This window comes from Neopsephotus bourkii, unplaced genomic scaffold (genome assembly GCF_033783945.1).
Source record: "Neopsephotus bourkii isolate Nb327-2 ecotype Australia unplaced genomic scaffold, CSIRO-AGI_Nbou_v1 NB_981, whole genome shotgun sequence".
Classification (NCBI taxonomy): domain Eukaryota; kingdom Metazoa; phylum Chordata; class Aves; order Psittaciformes; family Psittacidae; genus Neopsephotus; species Neopsephotus bourkii.
In genome coordinates, this window is record NW_026901474.1 from 42813 (window position 1) to 61029 (window position 18217).

Below are 18217 nucleotides of genomic sequence, written 5' to 3' on the forward strand. Positions count from 1 at the left end.
GAGGTGGAAAACAGCTCCAAAGTGGCCAAAAGAGCTTGAGGGAGAAGAGTTGAGAGGCATTCCTGTTCACGTGCCTAACATAGAGAACCTGCTGCCTTTACGCCCTCCTTTGTAGAGCGTCGAACCCCACCAGGAAAAAGCACTACATAGAAGCCAGGCATTGAGTCTCTTGTTCTGCTCCAGCCTAATAAGTCCAAAGTCAAAGCCATTGTTTTAGATCTAAGCACAAAAAATACTTTGAAACCTCAAAAATTAGGGGGTTTGGAAGCAATTATCTCCCTCCTCCTCTCCGAGACGAAAAGCAACACAGGCCAATTACTGCTTTGAAGGCTAAATATTTACTGCTGGGTGAAGTGCAGCAGCTCGGGCTGGAGAGGAATCATCCAGCTCTGATGTCATCTCATGCCTACAAGGAAGAAAACCCAAAGGAAAAACAGGTATGAACAAACAACAACAGAAAAGCCCTTTGGAGAGGGAAAAGGATGAAGTGGTTTCAGCTCACCCGTGTCCAAGGCATTCAGTGTAGCCCTGGCACTGTCCTCCCAGTCGCTTTAGGTAGCCCTACCCAGGTCTCATTAGATAGGATGCTCACGCTTAATGAGGGCGCAAGGAGAGTGTGAGCCAAGCTCTTTGAGCAAGAACTGGCCTTGAGGAGCAGCCGGTGCCTTATCCTGGAGCAAGATCTACCCTATAGAGTCCGTAGGGGCAGGTGTGGGAACTCCTCAAGCTCCAGCAGCAATTAGCCTGCACACAGCGAGGGCTCATCCATCAACGTCAGCTCTTGTAAAGAATAACAGCCCTCCTGCCTGATTTAGCTCTGACTCCTGAGTTTCAAAGCTCTCAGCTTTTGCCCCCTCCAGCCACTATTCTTTCCCAGGCAGCGGATGCCAACCCTCCGGTTAAGGGCACCAAGGGATAAAAAGAGAGCAGTTATGTGTAAGACACAAAAAGGAGAGCGGTGATGTGTAAGATACAAGCACTTATGTGTAAGATAGCACCAGGGGCACAAGCAGGGAGTGACTCATCTCCTCTGCAGACCAAGGAACAAGAGCTCTCTGTTTGGGGAGCCCGCCTGAAGTTTCAGTTGCGATCCCATCTCGCTCCACGCGCTCGTGACAGCATGCAGAAAGATTTCCTCGGGGGATCTTCCCATGGGACTTAACTCTGACACATATTCCCACAGGACTCGTTCTTTTCAAAGTGTAATCTGTTAGTAAGGCACTGGGAATCTGACTCGGTGAAATACCAAGAGGGTGAGTGAGCAGAGCTGGGTGCCGGCGGCTGGAGCCATGGACACGACTGCGAGTCGTGCCCCGCATTCAATGCGACGGAAGAACTCGCAGGGCTGGAAGAATAGATGTGCTGGGTCAGAGCAGAGGTCTGCAGGGGCCAGTATCCTGTTTATGCTACCCATGGCCTCTTCTCCACCCCTGAGCACAGGGAGATTGCTCCAGCTGGGAACAGGGAAGAGTGAGAGCCGGTTTGCACACACATGCAGGCTGTGGTTGCTTTTCTCTCAGTTCATGGCTGGTTAATTCTCACCTGCAAGCATCACGCAGTGGATGTGCAGATGCAGGAGTCAAACTATGAGGAGTTGCTGGGTATCAGTCTGTACAAGCAGCCATCAAGCACTGAGTTACACGTTAACATGTCAAAGTGACAGCCCACCAATTCCCAGAGGACACCGGGATGCAGAAACATCTGGATTTGGAAGGACTTCATAGAAGGGACAGAAGTGTCAGACAAGAAAATAGGACTTTAAATAGTAACTGAATAATCCACAACACTCAAGAGTACAATGGAGGAGGATGGGCACCCAAGCAGACACATCAGCAAGGAGTGGCTGATGGATGCTGAGCTCCTTCTCTTCCTCCTACTCTTGGTTGCACTGCAATCACTGCTTTAACACTGACTTTCCTCCCCCCGTTCTGCTTGTCTCCAGGGTTATTGCAGTCAGATTGAGAAGCAGAAGGAAAGCAAGCACAGTGTGTGTGTGTGTGACATGGGGAGCACGAACACCAGGCTGGGAAAGCAGGGCTGGTGTTTTCCTGCCCTGAGCACGGGGACTGCAGGAACGTACCTGCTTTCCCACGCTGTGGGTAGCCCGCACGGGCATGTCTCCTCCACTCCTCAACATACCTGAGGTGGTGGCTACCAGGGTTATTAAAGAATACAAATCTCTGGGCTTTGAGACATCCATTATTAACAAAACAGCCTCTTGTGGGCACAGGGAAGTGTCACTCATCCCGCGTGGCACGAACCGGCCCCGAGCCGCTCCTCCAGACAGAGAGGAACAACCCAGCACAGTGCTGCACTATGAGGATACTGAAGTCTGTGGCCAAAAAAACCCCAATATCACCTGAAAACTGGTCAGGTAGTGATAAAACACATGGGGAAACCCAGCCTGAGAGCGGCTATCGCAGAGCTGAGGTGGGGTTTAAACCTGTGATAGTGGCATTTCTCACCTGATGCCAGGGGCCGGATCCACTCCTTGCTGTTCAGGTCGAGTCTCCAGAGGTCGTTGAAGGCAGCGTTACAACTGCTCTGTGTGCAGCCACCAAACACGTACATGGACTGGTTGGAGTCGTAGTAACACGCACCTGGAGAAGAGAAACACATCAGGCAAGGCCCTGACATTTGTGTTTTGGGGTGAAAAGAGAGATCAGCCTCCCCTCTGGCAGGTTCAAGCCATTCCCCTTGGCCTGTCCCTACAGGCCCTTGGCCAAAGCCCCTCTCCAGGTTTCCTGTATCCCCTAAAGAGGCACTGGAGCTGCCCTAAGGTCTCCCCTTCAGGAGCCTTCTCTTCTCCAGGCTTTCCCCCCGTTTCATACAGAACAGCAGAGGGGCTGCCCCAGCTTCAATAAAACCATGGGCCAGCTTAGGGATATCCCTGAGCAGCATAAACCTCCAGCAAGAACCTTATCCCCTCAAGCAGAGCTGCTCCTGAAAGTGCAAGGCAAGCTGCCTTAGTAGCCTGCAGTTAATGAGATCAGCTATGATTAGCACTCAGCACACCTCCCTTCTCTGAGCTCATTCCTATCATGTCCAGGGTCACCAGACGACACTAAGAAACCAGCCTGTGTACCCAGCCCTTCACTTACTGCTTTTTCCAGATCTGACAGCATTTCATAGAATTATTTGGGTTGGAAAAGCCCTTTCAGCTCACCCAGTCCAACCCTTACCCCAGCACTGCCAAGGCCACCACTGACCCATGGCACTGAGGCCTCATCTCCATGGTGTGTGAACACTTGCAGGGACGGTGCCTGCAGCCCTGCCCTGGGCAGCCTGTTCCAATGCCTGAGCACCCTCTGGGGCAGGAATTGTTCCTCAGCTCCATCTAACCCTGCCCTGGTGCAGCTTGAGGCCGGTTCCTCTTGTCCCATCCCTTGTTCCTTGGGAGCAGAGCCCAGCCCCTCCTGGCTCCATCCTCCTGTCAGGCAGCTGGACGCAGCCATCAGGTCCCCCCTGAGCCTTCTCCTCTCCATCTGACCCCCTCAGCTCCCTCAGCCCTTCCCCATCAGACTCTAGACCCTACTTTCAGCATCACTGAAACACATCCTACACAAGCATTCCCTCTGCTCCTTATGGGAAAGGATTAGGCAGCGAGATGGGGAACAGGGAGGGAACACAGCACTTGACAGCCCACCAAAGATACCCAGGGAAGTAAAGAGTGTTTGGCCCCAAACCAAACTCTGCAGAAAAAAGAAATTATATGTGAATGTCTGCCTTTGGCAGTGCCCCATGGCACCCAGGCACCTCTGCTGGGAAATCCATTAAACATGAGAGCAGAGAGGACTTGCCTTGGAGGATGAGGAAGATTCAAGCGTGTTCAGAAAGTTAAATCCCTGCAGCTACAAAGAGGATTTCCCAAGTTCTTCATTTCCCTCCTCAAATACAACACGCCCCATTGACTTCATAGAATCCCAGAATGGTTTGGGTTGGAAGGGGCCTTAAGGCTCATCCAGCTCCAACCCCTGTCACAGGCAGGGACCCCTTCCACTGGAGCAGCTTGCTCCAAGTCCCTGTGTCCAACCTGGCCTTGAGCACTGCCAGGGATGGGGCAGCCACAGCTCCTCTGGGCACCCTCACAGGGAAGAGCTCCTTCCTGCAGCGCTGTTCAGAGCTGCCCCCCAGTTCAACAATAAAAATAGATTCAGATGATGTGACCTGAGGGGACACGGGGTGCTCGGAGCCTGCACACACAGAAGGGCTTGTTTTCCTTTTGGAAACAGCAGCCAGAAAAGAAAAGAGAAAGAACCTACAAAAGGAGCATCTGGAGCAAAAGGCTGATAACCTACTTTTGGTAGCAAGAGAAAAGGGCTCAGAGCAAATCCCCACGAGAAGTCCCTGCTCTCAGCTTTGCTCTAGGCCAGCACAAGCACGTCCCTGGTTTCCAGTGATCCAACACCACAGCCTTATTTTTGCAGGCTGGAAGGAGGTAATTCCAGTGTGGAATTGCTGGGTAACACATCCCACCCCTACGTACACCAGTGACACTCATCCTGATGTGTGCTCAGCACCATGCTGGGACACGATGACACCCGCTGGTCTTTGCTGAAGGTCCCATGCTCTGATCCCCTATTGAAAAGCCAGCAGCCCTCATGCCCTGGGCTATTAGGGATGAGTCCAGGGTGCTTTGCTGACCACAGGGTAGGAATGGGAGAGCTGGAGACATGGGATGTGCTCATAGGGTGAGACCACACAATCTATCCCTATCTACAATGCCCTTATGTGCAACTGAACTGTCTTCATCGCAGCCACATCTTGGTGAAGGATTTAATACCTCTAGCGCCACAGCCCATCACTTTGGAGCTCTGTCTGGGTTGGAGGGTACATAAATGATGGTGAAGTGCATGTGCCTGGCACAGGATTGAGGAAGGAATCACGATGAAGAACAGTTTTAGTGCTTGAGCTGCTCCCTGAGAGTCAGCCCTGCCTCATTTTCACACAGCAGACCCTTGGAGGTCACCTCCACCCAGCACAGGGTGAGGTGCTTCACACCCTAAGCCCATGCAGTTAACACCCAGCGCAAAGCAACACCGGGGCTTTTCTACTTCACCTCTCAGGAAGGGCTTAGTTCCTTTAGAAATCTAATCCCCACCTCAAGCACGCCATGGTGAGAGCCTCTTCCTCCTCCCCACATCAGCCCCTTGGCACACCGCAGCCCAGCTCCTCTATTATGTTGGAGGGGAGGTGGCAGCATTCTTCTCCTCTATTTGGCTTCAAACCCCAGGCCAGCCAGGCAGGCACCAGGAGGCATTTTAATCCCAGCCCAAAAGAAGTCAAACTTACTGTGCCTTGGTATTCCTTGTAAAGCTGCTGAAGCTGAGCAAGGCAGACTGGTTTGGGGAGGCAAAAGGACATTAGGGGTCAGGGAGGAAACAAAGCACAAGTGAAAGCTGCAGTTTAAACCAGGCTTGCAAAGGGGTAGAATAAATCAGGGGAGAAGGGTGGGAGCCCCTGGTGCCCAGAAAAGGGTGGAGAACACTGGATTTTGGGTTGATTTTTGTCAAGTGGCAGTAAAATTCAGTGTCCCCCATGTTTCAGTGCTGCAAACACACGGATCTTTGTAACTGGAAACGAGGGCAAGAAATATTTGGGCTGTTTGAAGATGCTGATACCCGAACAGAGCACAGATGCAGCTGGATTTGAACGTGTTCCTGTTCGCCCTCTGTGCTGCACCACAAAGCATCAGAGACCTTTGCCTGGAGCACGAGATAACTGAAAGGAAGATCAAGTGGGAAGGGAAGACTGACTGCAGAGCACATGCCCTTTGTGGTACCTGGCTTTTTAAATGTCAAGTACATCAAATAAAGTCACCTGAGTTCAAAGGCTGCATTCCCCATTGGAGAGAGGGGAAGGAGTCAGCTTGGCTATTGGAATCCCACTGCAGCTAAAGGCTGACAGCCCTCGATGTCAGCATTCCCAGGAAGAGCCGGCCAAGCTGATGCTGCAAGTGTTGTACATGGAGCTGCTGGCACTGGGATTGGAGGTAACCTTTGCACATCCAACCACACTTGGCACCGGAGCCATGGATGGTGGCACCGAGGAGGATGGGCTTGCAGATGAAAGCTCCAAGTCCTGCTTTGCACCAAGCACACGGGCGTTGTGGCATGAGAAATGCCCAGCATTGCTCACAAAGCCCAGCTCTGCACACCTTCAGGGGGAAAATCCCCACCAACCCATCTCCTATGCTCTAACCACCATATCCCTGCTCCTTGCAGTGCAGGCACTCAGTGTAATCAGAAGGCAGGGCTCCATTGAGCAATGCTGGGTGATATGAGAAGCTCTGGTGTAAAGCAGCCCATCCTGTAAACCAAACAACATTCCGGCTTCCACCTCGCCCCTGCCTCTCAGGGTGAAGGCAGGGAACTGCTTTTGTTAGTCATCCCCCTGCTCCCCGGACTGCATGGAAAAACCAGGATCAGGCTTTAAAATTAGTCACTCTTCCATCAAAGGATCAATATTCCTGGCACAAAGCAGCATTCCTCTGCTGCTTCCCCCTTCCTGCATTCCTCCTGACGTGGCATTCTGACCGGGGCCAGTTATTTAACCACATGAGTCACTGCCCTGCTATGATGTTTGTAGGTTCATGCTTTAGGGCTAAAAAGGAATTAGATGACTCCTGCAAACATCAGACCTGGTGTTTGGCTCACAAACCTCCATGGGAAGGGTTTCTCTCGCTGAGATGGGACATTTAGACCTGAAAAGCCAACATCATTGCTAAAGGCTGATGTGCTGCAGCTTTAAATCCCTCCGAAAAGCTACAGCTCATCCATGAGGTTCCTTATCAGTTGTGTGAGCTTTGCCAAATGCTCCCTCCCCAGGAGACCAGACGAAGGGAACATCCATTCATTACTCCTTATCAAATGGTTCTGCTGTTCCTCCTTTAGGAACTGAGAGGAGACACTTTGACCTCCAACTGTTCAGAATTCTCTTCCTTGTCCTTTTATGCTCCATAAGAGCATTTGTGGCATAGTTCTAATAAATCCTGGAAGTCAGACAGCCCTGACCACTGTTTTGGTGCCAGCTCCTGCTGTCTCTAGCCTTCAGTGGCTCGTGCCTGGGAGATGACGTCTTCTACATGAACTGGTGCATTACTCACCCCTAGAAAGGGATTTATGAGTCCCAAACCTCCTGTTCTTATTCACCTCAGCATCTCAGTAGTTTAGGTTTAAAGATTCAGTTGGAGTTTCTGCAATGAATCATTTGCAGCTTCAGTTTAATGCAGGAACCCAGCAACACACGACCCTTCGGTGGAGGGAAAGCAGCTACTGCAGATCTGCTTTAAAAAATCCCTTTAAATCAGCAAACAAGTTAATCCAGATTAGCCTTCTGCACAGAAAGTGCATTAATAACGCTTGGGGAGCAACTGAGGGCTGACCAGAGCTAGGACAGCATCAAACAGAGAGGCTAATCCAGATGACATGCTCCAAGGGCAGCGGCTTTAGGGAGACAGCTCACGTTGGATGGAGCGTAACAGCGAAGCCCCCAGTGGGCACCAGGATAAACTACAGAGCACTCAGTGCCTTTGGAGCGGTACCGGGGCCTATTTCAGGAATTCCCAGCCAGCCTTAAAGCCCACAGGTTGAAAAAGGCTGCAAGAACTGAGGGGCAACACACCCAGATTGGGAAGTCATTCATAAGCACTCTGTGAACACTCCACAGCAAGCTACAAACAGTGGGGACCTGCATTCTTCAGGGGGACAAGGAAGTCTTTAAAGAGCTCCACAGCTTCACCAGAGATTCCTGCAGTGTCTCCTGGGGATGGAAGCCTTGTCCTGTGTGACCGTGCCACCAGGCAGAGCAGGCTGAGGCAGTGCAGCACTGCTGCACTACAGGCAAGTTCTATTTCAGTATCAATTCAAGGCCAGGTTGGACACAGGGGCTTGGAGCAAGCTGCTCCAGTGGAAGGGGTCCCTGCCTGTCACAGGGGGTTGGGACTGGATGTGCCTTAAGGTCCCTTCCAGCACAAACCAGGCTGGGATTCTGTGATCTCTTCCTTAATGGGAATGCTTTTTGCTGTTCTCTTGCAGCAACTTGGAAGCAGGGCGAAACTTCACCCATACATAAGCAGTGTGAACTGAATCACTTCATCACCAAATACACTCGTGTCTCATGTGTGGCTGTGTTTTAACCTAAAGGGAGACATACTTGGCCCCCTACAAATCCATCCTCTGCATCTGTGAGTAATAGATCTGCTGTAAAAGCAGCCAGCACATGCCCCAGGCGTGGTGAGTGTGCAGACTCAGTGGTGTTGATTTAATGGCCTGGGTGTAGCAGCTAAGTGAGGTTTCTACTGAAGACACAAAGCTCAGGCTCAGAGTTATGGGAAGAAACCTGCACATAAAATACACAAAACCATCTTCTTCCCTGTGAGGGTGCTGAGGCGCTGGCACAGGGTGCCCAGAGAAGCTGTGGCTGCCCCATCCCTGGCAGTGCTCAAGGCCAGGTTGGACACAGGGGCTTGGAGCAAGCTGCTCCAGTGGAAGGGGTCCCTGCCCATGGCAGGGGTTGGAGCTGGAGGAGCTTTAAGGTCTCTTCCAACCCAAACCATCCCATGGTTCTATGAAAGCCAGAAAGCCAAGATCCCACCCTGGCTCCGCAGACATTCCCAAGGAGCAATGAGCCAATAACCATGACAGCTACTAAATCCCCACCCCTGTGCAAAGCACTTGTGTTGGCAGAGCTGCGTGTTACTGTGCTGCAGTGACAGGGGTCTGCAGCACTTCTGGATCCCAAGGGATGCAGCACAAACCCCTGGGCTGCAGTGTCCAGTGGCAAACCAGGGTGAGCACAGCTCTCCCAGCAGGTACTTACTGTGTGAGAAGCGCTGGGTGATGGGGGTGCCAGGGTAGGGGTAAGTGCGGCTCTCCCACTGGATGTTTCCTTCTTGCACTGCTTTGATAAAGCCGTGATAGCACTGATGGGCCACGCCTGGGGAGAAACGAGACAGCAGCAAAATTGGGGCACATTAGGAACAAACTGTGCCTGCACAAGCAGCGTTGACAGCAGCTAGAAAGAGCTTCTGTATTTAAACAGGCTGAGAGCTGGGCTGGGGCAGCCTGGAGAAGAGAGGGCTCCTGAAGGGGAGACCTGAGAGCAGCTCCAGTGCCTAAAGGGGATGGAGGAAAGCTGGAGAGGGGCTTGGGACAAGGGCCTGTAGGGACAGGCCAAGGGGAATGGCTTGAACCTGCCCGAGGGGAGACTGAGCTGAGCTCTTAGGCAGAAGCTCTTCCCTGTGAGGGTGCTGAGGCGCTGGCACAGGGTGCCCAGAGAAGCTGTGGCTGCCCCATCCCTGGCAGTGCTCAAGGCCAGGTTGGACACAGGGGCTTGGAGCAAGCTGCTCCAGTGAAGGGGTCCCTGCCCGTGGCAGGGGTTGGAGCTGGGTGAGCTTTAAGGTCCCTTCCAACCCAAACCAGGCTGGGATTCTGTGATGAGTCTACGATTAGTGGGAATTTGGAGGATTACAGAGAACAGAAAATAGGGACTGGGTGAACGTGGCAATGAGCAATGTTCACTGACCCAACTCACTGTGTTTCTGGTATCTGCCCCCTCCAGCCTGGCAAACAAAGCCTCTGGGAAAGGTCAGCACATGTGATGCATCCACAGGGCTGGTTTTCACTCTCCTCCCCTGCAGGTGAGCCCTGCTGTCCCCTAATCACACCCCAGAGGAGCTGCTGCCCTTCCCTTTACAGACCTGCCAGGACAACCAACCTGCACCCTCTTCAAACCAGCTCTGGTCAGCCCCGAGCTGTGTATGGAGCACACGTGGCTGTGAGTGTGCTGAGAGGGGCTGGATCCTGCTCCCTGCCCAGAGGGGAGCCTCTGGAGGAGTTCTATGACTGCATCGAACTTGGTGGCTTCTGCTCCACTACAGAGGATGCCACAACCTGCCAAGAGACTCTGCCAAGGATCTGCTTACTGGAAGCTCTGCTGGGAACAGCCCCAGTAAGGAATCACACTCTGGGTAGAAAGCAGGAAGTTTTAGTAATGAAACACAGGGTCCTCAAGCAGCTGGTCCCCAAGAGTCACGCAGGAAACAGGATCTAACTATAGGATTTGATGGCAGATGTATCCTGACAAACAGGAAAAATTAGCCAGGATTAAAGGAATCAATGCTTTACCTCGAGTGACCCCTCGCAGGTTGCAGTTACACTGCCCTTTTGTGCTGTGGTGGCCACAGAACCAGTACAGCTGCCCTGTACCACACATCCCCTGGGATGGGGGACTCCAAGGACAACTCCAAGGCCAGGCTGTGCCTCCGGCTGCTCATCCCTCCCCTCCACTGCAGGGATGTTTCCCACAGTCTCTTTTGGGTGAATCACCGGGTGTTTGATCCCAGCTGCATCCTTTGCATCTCTCAGGCTGTTCCAGGAACAAGTCCTGAGTGAGAAAGTGCATCCAGGCAGCAACTCAAGGGCTGCTGACAGTTGAAATCATAGAATCCCAGCCTGGTTTGGGCTGGAAAGGACCTTAAGATCATCCAGCTCCAACCCCCTGCCATGGGCAGGGACACCTCACACTAAACCATGGCACCCAAGGCTCTGTGCAACCTGGCCTTGAACACTGCCAGGGATGGAGCATTCACAACCTCCCTGGGTAACCCATTCCAGTGCCTCACCACCCTCACAGGAAAGAACTTCCTCCTTATATCCAATCTAAACTTCCCCTGTTTCAGTTTTAACCCATTACCCTTTGTCCTGTCACTACAGGCCCTAATGAATAATCCATCCTCAGCATCCTTACAGCCCCCCTTCAGACACTGGAAGCTGCTCTGAGGTCTCCACACAGCTTCTCTTCTCCAGGCTGAACAGCCCCAGTGTTCTCAGCCTGGCTCCATACAGGAGCTGCTCCAGCCCCTGAGCATCCTCGTGGCCTCCTCTGGACTTGCTCCAGCAGCTCCATGTCCTTATGCTCAGGACACCAGCACTGCACACAGTGCTGCAAGTGAGGTCTCACAAGAGCAGAGCAGAGCAGCAGGATCACCCCCCTCGACCTGCTGGTCATGCTCCTTTTGATGCAGCCTTTCAACAGGGATGCAGGCTGCTGCTGCCCCAGAAGGATCCTAAACAAGTCCCTTTGTGCTGCTGAAGTAGCTGTGCTTTAACCTCCAGCCTGTTCTACTCTGGGCAAGGCAGCAGATGCCAGGAACCCCAGCAATGCTCTCACACGTGCAGAGGAGTCCACAGCTGAGCCATGACCCCACACAACACCCAAAGGCATCTCTCACCTGACACTGTTTTCCCCTCATGCAGCAGTGTGCCTCATTCCTCCACATTTACCTGTGGGCTGCTCTTAATCTGCTTGGGTTTAATGAACCTTGCACTCAAAGCACATGTTCCCAGTGGAAACACAATGGAAATGATCCCATGTATTCCAGAAACACTGGAGCAGAGCACTGGGGTTACATCCTTGTCCAAACCTTACCTACCTGCCTGTCATATCATACCTATCTAGCATTAAAATATCCCCATGAGGCTTCAGGATTAACACTGTGTGGAAGCAGAGAGAAGTATCTGTGTCTCAGGGCTACTCTTTGAGGAAGTGTGAATATGCAGATCTATGTTAATGTAGATTTTATGCACCACTTCTCTTCAGCAGAGCTGACAGGGCTTTGTTTCCAGCTGTAAGCATAAACTTTGGGAGGGCTATTACCAAGCAAGGTGTAAAGGAAGCACAATTACAGCCATGGGATGTGCTGGGTGGTGGAGGGATGCTGAGTGCCAGGTCAAGAGGGAGCATTCAAAAGCAACCTGAGTGAGCTGCTCTGGGCTGGGGTTTCACTCCTTCATGCTTCAAAGAGGCTGAGGGGCTCAGTTCTGGGCTGTTATCAGCACTGCCTTGGGCAGAGCAAGTGACCTGATGGCTGGAGCTGCTGGTCTGGCACCTTTCAGGATTCAGATTTCCCAGTTGAAGGGGAAAACAAGAAGTGAGGCTAAACCAAAGCAAAGAGCAGCTGGGTTACACATCCCCAGTAACAGAAATGGCCCCTCACTACAGGGCTCTGTACCTTTGATGAGTCGATACCACTGTTTGCAGACAAGGGCAGCAGTCTTGTGCTCCTGATAGGGCGAGAGGAAGGAGAGGATATATTCCAAAACCTCCTCAGGAAGCTCCAGCATTGATCTGTTGTGCCTGGTCTCCTCCACCTCCAGCTCAGTGTGTGGCTCATCATCTTGCTCCATCGTCCCCTCCACCACGGCGTCTTCTGGATCCACAGCCATGAACCCATCATCTTCACTGTCCGAGGAGCTGGCCATGGCATTCCACTTCACAGCTTCAGGAGGGGAAAGAGACAACAGTGAGCTCACAAGGAACATTAACAGCACCAGTGGCCCCAGCTGGTTGGTTTGCACTGTGGGGCCAGGCAGTGACAGGGAAAGGGATCCCCACGGAACTGAGAGAAACCCAAGGTGAGACACGATGGAGGCAACATCTCTGCAGCCCCTGCTCCCCTGTGAAAACAGTTTTGCCAGCGAGCCTGCTCTGCCCTGGGCAGCACAACGGGGGGAAATATCCCTGTCCCAGTCCCCCTTAACACCCCCATTTTTTCTTTTTCTTCATAGAATCACAGCCTGGTTTGGGTTGAAGGGACCTTACAGCCCATCCAGCTCCAACCCCTGCCACACGCAGGGACCCCTTCCACTGGAGCAGCTTGCTCCAAGCCCCTGTGTCCAACCTGGCCTTGAGCACTGCCAGGGATGGGGCAGCCACAGCTTCTCTGGGCACCCTGTGCCAGCGCCTCAGCACCCTCACAGGGAAGAGCTTCTGCCTAAGAGCTCAGCTCAGTCTCCCCTCGGGCAGGTTCAAGCCATTCCCCTTGGCCTGTCCCTACAGGCCCTTGTCCCAAGCCCCTCTCCAGCTTTCCTGCAGCCCCTTTAGGCACTGGAGCTGCTCTAAGGTCTCCCCTTCAGGAGCCTTCTCTTCTCCAGGCTGCCCCAGCCCAGCTCTCTCAGCCTGGCTCCAGAGCAGAGCTGCTCCAGCCCTCGCAGCATCTCCATGGCCTCCTCTGGCCTCGCTCCAGCAGCTCCAGGTCCCTCTTGTGCTGCTGCCCCAGAGCTGGAGCAGGGCTGCAGGGGGGCAGAACGCGCTGCTCAACCCTTGCTCAGTTGGTGCTGGTGGTTGGGGAGGGAAGGACACGTTCCCTCCTGTCCCCCAGGATTTACTGCTGCTGAAAGCTGGGACAGTGAATCTTGTCCCTCCAGCTATTCCGAACATCTGCAGTGTAAGGTAACGCACCGACAGAAATACATCAGGAGATAAATCCACCTTAACAAGAGGCTGAGGCCAATTTCCAGCTGGCACAGCCTGCAGTTATCCCCGTGCTTGTCACTGCAGAACAAATCCCTGGACCTTATTTCCTAGGAAGCAGCTGACCTGTTTTGGGAAGTGGATCCTTTCCCCTTCCAATGCCACTGGGTGATGGCCATGGGGTGGAACATCACTGCACAGGCACTGACAGCTCAAACCAGAATCCCACTCATGAGGATGGCTCAGGGGCTTTCTCTCCCAGAATCTCCCATCACAAATTCCTTTTACATCCCTTCCCAGGGATGCAGGTTATAAAGAAGGGCCCAAAGCAGGGCAAATGACAGCTCTTATGATGGTGAGCTCGAGTTCCTTCTGATGGCATGCCATGTATGCAGAGGCTGCCCACATGGACCAGGATGATGGGATGCAGATCAACACAGTCCATGGGATAAATCCAACCTGCAGCAAGCCCAGGAAGCAAACCCACTGCTCAAGGGGAAGACAAGAGGGTGGCCAAAGATGGAATCACCCATGGAACGTGTCTGAGGTTAGAGGCTTCGATGGGCAGCTCCCATGGAGGAACAGCAAGGTTAAAAAGGGTGAACAAGACATGGAAGGGTGAAGTCCACCATGTGGTGTTCAATACATCCATCCTGGTGCAGAGGGGTTTAACATGAGCCTCTAGGTTGGTCATTCAACAACATCCCAAGTCACAAACGCACAGAACACTTGAGGTTGGAAGGAACCTCTCTGGAGGGCATCTGGTCCAAGGCCCTGGTCAAGGGGGCCACCTAGAGCAGGCTGCCTGGACTGTGTCCAGATGACTCCTGAGTATCTCCAAGGATGGAGCCTTCTCTCCTTGGTGACCAGTGACAGGACATGAGAAAGCAGAATGAAGCTGCTGCAGGGGGAGTTCAGACTGGATATTAGGGAAAAGCGCACTGAGGGTGGTGGGTCTCTGGAGCAGTCGCCCCAGGGAAGTTCTCATGGCACCAACCCCATCAGGGTCCAAGGAGCATCCCAGTGATGCTCCTTCTCACATGGTTTAGCTTTAGGTAAGCCTGCGAGGAGGAGGGAGTTGGACTCAATGACCATTATGGGTTCCTTCCAAGTCAAGACACCTCCAGACACAGCTTTTAGCCCAACACACTGCAATACAAGGAGGTGGTAGTTTGTTTTTACCAAACTCTCAGTACCACAGAAAACATGGAAGGAAGGAAGGAATTTAAGTGACTAGTTATGAGGAACCATAGAATGGTTTGGGTTGGAAAAAACCTTAAGATCATCCAGCTCCAACCCCTGCCATGGGCAGGGACACCTCACACTAAACCATGGCACCCAAGGCTCTGTCCAACCTGGCCTTGAACACTGCCAGGGATGGAGCATTCACAGCCTCCCTGAGCAACCCATTCCAGTGCCTCAGCACCCTCACAGGAAAGAACTTCTTCCTTATATCCAATCAGAACTTCCCCTGTTTCAGTTTGAACCCATTACCCCTTGTCCTGTCACTGCAGTTCCTAATGAAGAGTCCCTCCCCAGCATCCCTATAGCTCCCTTCAGACACTGGAAGCTGCTCTGAGGTCAACTAAGCTGCTGCAACAAGCTGCCAGAGATGCAGAGTGTAGGGACTGTAGTGACAGGACAAGGGGTGATGGGTTCAGACTGAAACAGGGGAAGTTCAGGTTGGAGATAAGGCAGAAGCTCTTCCCTGTGAGGGTGCTGAGGCGCTGGCACAGGGTGCCCAGAGAAGCTGTGGCTGCCCCATCCCTGGCAGTGTTCAAGGCCAGGTTGGACACAGGGGCTTGGAGCAAGCTGCTCCAGTGGAAGGGGTCCCTGCCTGTGGCAGGGGTTGGACTTGGATGGGCTTTAAGGTCCCTTCCAACACAAACCAGGCTGGGAATCTCTCACTGCCTTCCCCAGCTCAAGCCAGGGTTTTCCCAGCCTGGCAGGCACACAAGAGCCATGGGAATAGCTGACAGCAGAGCTTCAGAGTGGAAAAGCTTTCCCTGACAACTAATTCCTGCTCAAAACCTGACGTTTGACAGCACTGCTCTGCTTCTGTCAGCCCCAGGGGCTGTCAATCTGCGCTGGAAACCACGGCAAAATGAAACTCCCAGTTCCCATCCTGACAGATGCTCCGGTGTCTCCCGCGTCACAAATCCTTCTCCGAGACAATGTTGTGACAGAGAGGGGCTGGAACCCCACGCTGACAGCAGCAAACTGCATTACACAGCAGATAAAGCACCAATTCCCTAAGGTTAACAAATGGAAAACTAAGGGAAAGAAAAAGAACAAGTGGAGCTGGGCTAAAAAACTGATTCAACCCAGAGGGTTGGGGCTTTTCCAAGCCAAAGCATCCATCACTGTGAAGAGCACACACTGATTTCCATGCTGACACAGCATGGCAGGAAGCCAAGGTGCCGGTATTCCAGCCTCGGGATGCGGGGAGGCTGGAAGAAGGCGGGTTGGGAAACTGGAGCAGCACATCCACCCAGGCAGAGGAGGTGTTTCACAACCCAAGAACGTGCTACAAACCCAAACAGGAGCCTGTCTGCAGCCAGATCAGATCCCAGAGGACACCTGTGGGTGACAGTGTGGAGCGTGAGCCTCGGCTCGCCAGGTTCCCACAGACCTGCTGTGGTGCTGAGGTTTGGAAGCAGAGCTTGTGTGTGATTCCCAACAGCTTTTATTTGCCCTTTAAACACCATCCCGAACCTGCTGGAGGATGCCAGCTGGGAAAGGCAGGAATGAACGCCTGGCTAGGAGGGGTTTTCCAATTATTAAATCCCAATTTCATTTCTCTGGAGTAGGTTTGGGAAAAACACAAGTTCATCACAGGCACAGTCACAGCTTAGGAGTTAGAACAGCATCGCTAAGGCAAATTTAAGAAGACAGGAGCAGGAAACCCCTCCCTGCCTCAAACAGCACATGATTGTGCACATCACAGAACCCCAGCCTGGTTTGGGTTTGAAGGGACCTCAAAGCTCCTCCAGCTCCAACCCCTGCCACAGGCAGGGACCCCTTCCACTGGAGCAGCTTGCTCCAAGCCCCTGTGTCCAACCTGGCCTTGAGCACTGCCAGGGATGGGGCAGCCACAGCTTCTCTGGGCACCCTGTGCCAGCGCCTCAGCACCCTCACAGGGAAGAGCTTCTGCCTAAGAGCTCAGCTCAGTCTCCCCTCGGGCAGGTTCAAGCCATTCCCCTTGGCCTGTCCCTACAGGCCCTTGTCCCAAGCCCCTCTCCAGGTTTCCTGCAGCCCCTTTAGGCACTGGAGCTGCTCTAAGGTCTCCCCTTCAGGAGCCTTCTCTTCTCCAGGCTGCCCCGGCCCAGCTCTCCCAGCCTGGCTCCAGAGCAGAGCTGCACACTTTGTCTGGCCTTACCAGCCCACTTGTTAATATTATCAGTATTCCAATGCATCCACTTGCTCAGATCCCTGTTTTCAATGTGTTTAAGTGTCAAGAACCATCCCCCAGCCTTTCACACCCACCCTGCGCTGTTATCACAAGGAAAGCAAGGCCAGAGCAAGCAATAAACCCAACTCCCAAAAGACAAGAAGCCATCAAAACAGCCCTTTAAGCCTGACCTGTCAGGGATGTGGATTTTGCTCTTATGACACAGGAACAACAGACTGGGAATAACTACCCCCTAGTACAAAGAAGCAAAACCCTGTCCCAGAACCCTGCTCCAACACTGGAAAAGGGAAAAGCAAGGTAAATAAGAGAGCTCAAGCATCCCAGGCAGCTCCTATTACCAACTATTCAGCAGATCCACAGGACAGCATCCCATGGAGGTGTTTTTCCTACACCAGAGCAGTGTTCCTGTCCTGCTTGCCCTTCATGGGGATGCAGGAGGTGCTTTCTCACCCATCCTGGCTCTCCGGACGCTCTCTGCTTGCACCAAGCTGGGCTGCAGCTTGGCCAAGGGCTAAAATGAACCTCAGAGCACTCCAGAAGCTGCAGGGAAGGGATTGAAGCAATTGTGTCTCATCCAAAAGTACAACTCCATTAAGTTGCTGGGATGCATCCAGCAGCCCCACTCTGCTTGGTTCGATCTCTGCGTTGGTCACCAAGAGCCCCTTGAAGCATCACATCCTATTTTGCACCCTCCAAGCCTCTGGTTTCCGAGAAGTGCCTTTATATTGCAGCAGCAGCAATGGTTTATGGTGTTATGGTGTTCAGAATCAGGCTGAAGCTCTACCAAGGAGGAATTGCAGCTACTTGAAATAACACATAAAGAAACGCTAGAAGGGCAACTGAAGGGGGCTGTGCCAGTGCTGATCAGATCGGCCCTTCCTAAAAGCTGTGTCTCTGCCAGTTGGCACAACACTTTATAACTCTTTTCCTCCTTTCAGAGCGCTTCAATTTTCCCTCTCGCCCCTCCTGGAATTATTTAAGAACCTGCTATTTATTCTCCTAAAGTAATTACCCACTGCAGTGGAACAAACACATCACAGAACGATTGGTTGGGTTGGAAGGGACCTTAAAGCTCACTCAGCTCCAACCCCTGCCACGGGCAGGGACCCCTTCCACGGGCAGGGACCCCTTCCACTGGAGCAGCTTGCTCCAAGCCCCTGTGTCCAACCTGGCCTTGAGCACTGCCAGGGATGGGGCAGCCACAGCTTCTCTGGGCACCCTGTGCCAGCGCCTCAGCACCCTCACAGGGAAGAGCTTCTGCCTAAGAGCTCAGCTCAGTCTCCCCTCGGGCAGGTTCAAGCCATTCCCCTTGGCCTGTCCCTACAGGCCCTTGTCCCAAGCCCCTCTCCAGTTGAGCACTATTAAATGTGGATGAAGGGACAATGAGGTTTAACACTTCTTGAAGCCTGGTAATGGCATCAAGCCAGGCTGCAGCCTGCTCCTGCAAACCCCCTCTTGACCCACCAAGGTTTTCCTACCTGCAGACACCAATCCTGGTTCCATGGACCCCCATTCACAGATGTGGGTGGCATCAGTGGTTCCCATCCTGAG

The 18217-nt window shown here is 52.9% G+C and overlaps 1 protein-coding gene across 1 annotated transcript in view; it reads right to left on the bottom strand.

The window, feature by feature from the left end:
- The window catches only part of FBXO42 (F-box protein 42), a 48965-nt gene that overhangs the window by 20212 nt on the left and 10536 nt on the right, over nt 1–18217 (bottom strand). The window contains exons 2-4 of the mRNA XM_061359454.1: nt 12014–12280; nt 8821–8937; nt 2466–2600 (exon numbers count right to left, since the gene is read on the bottom strand). Of these exons, the coding sequence (XP_061215438.1) occupies nt 2466–2600; nt 8821–8937; nt 12014–12263 (502 nt within the window). The 5' untranslated portion in view covers nt 12264–12280. The remainder of the gene's footprint in view (nt 1–2465; nt 2601–8820; nt 8938–12013; nt 12281–18217) is intronic.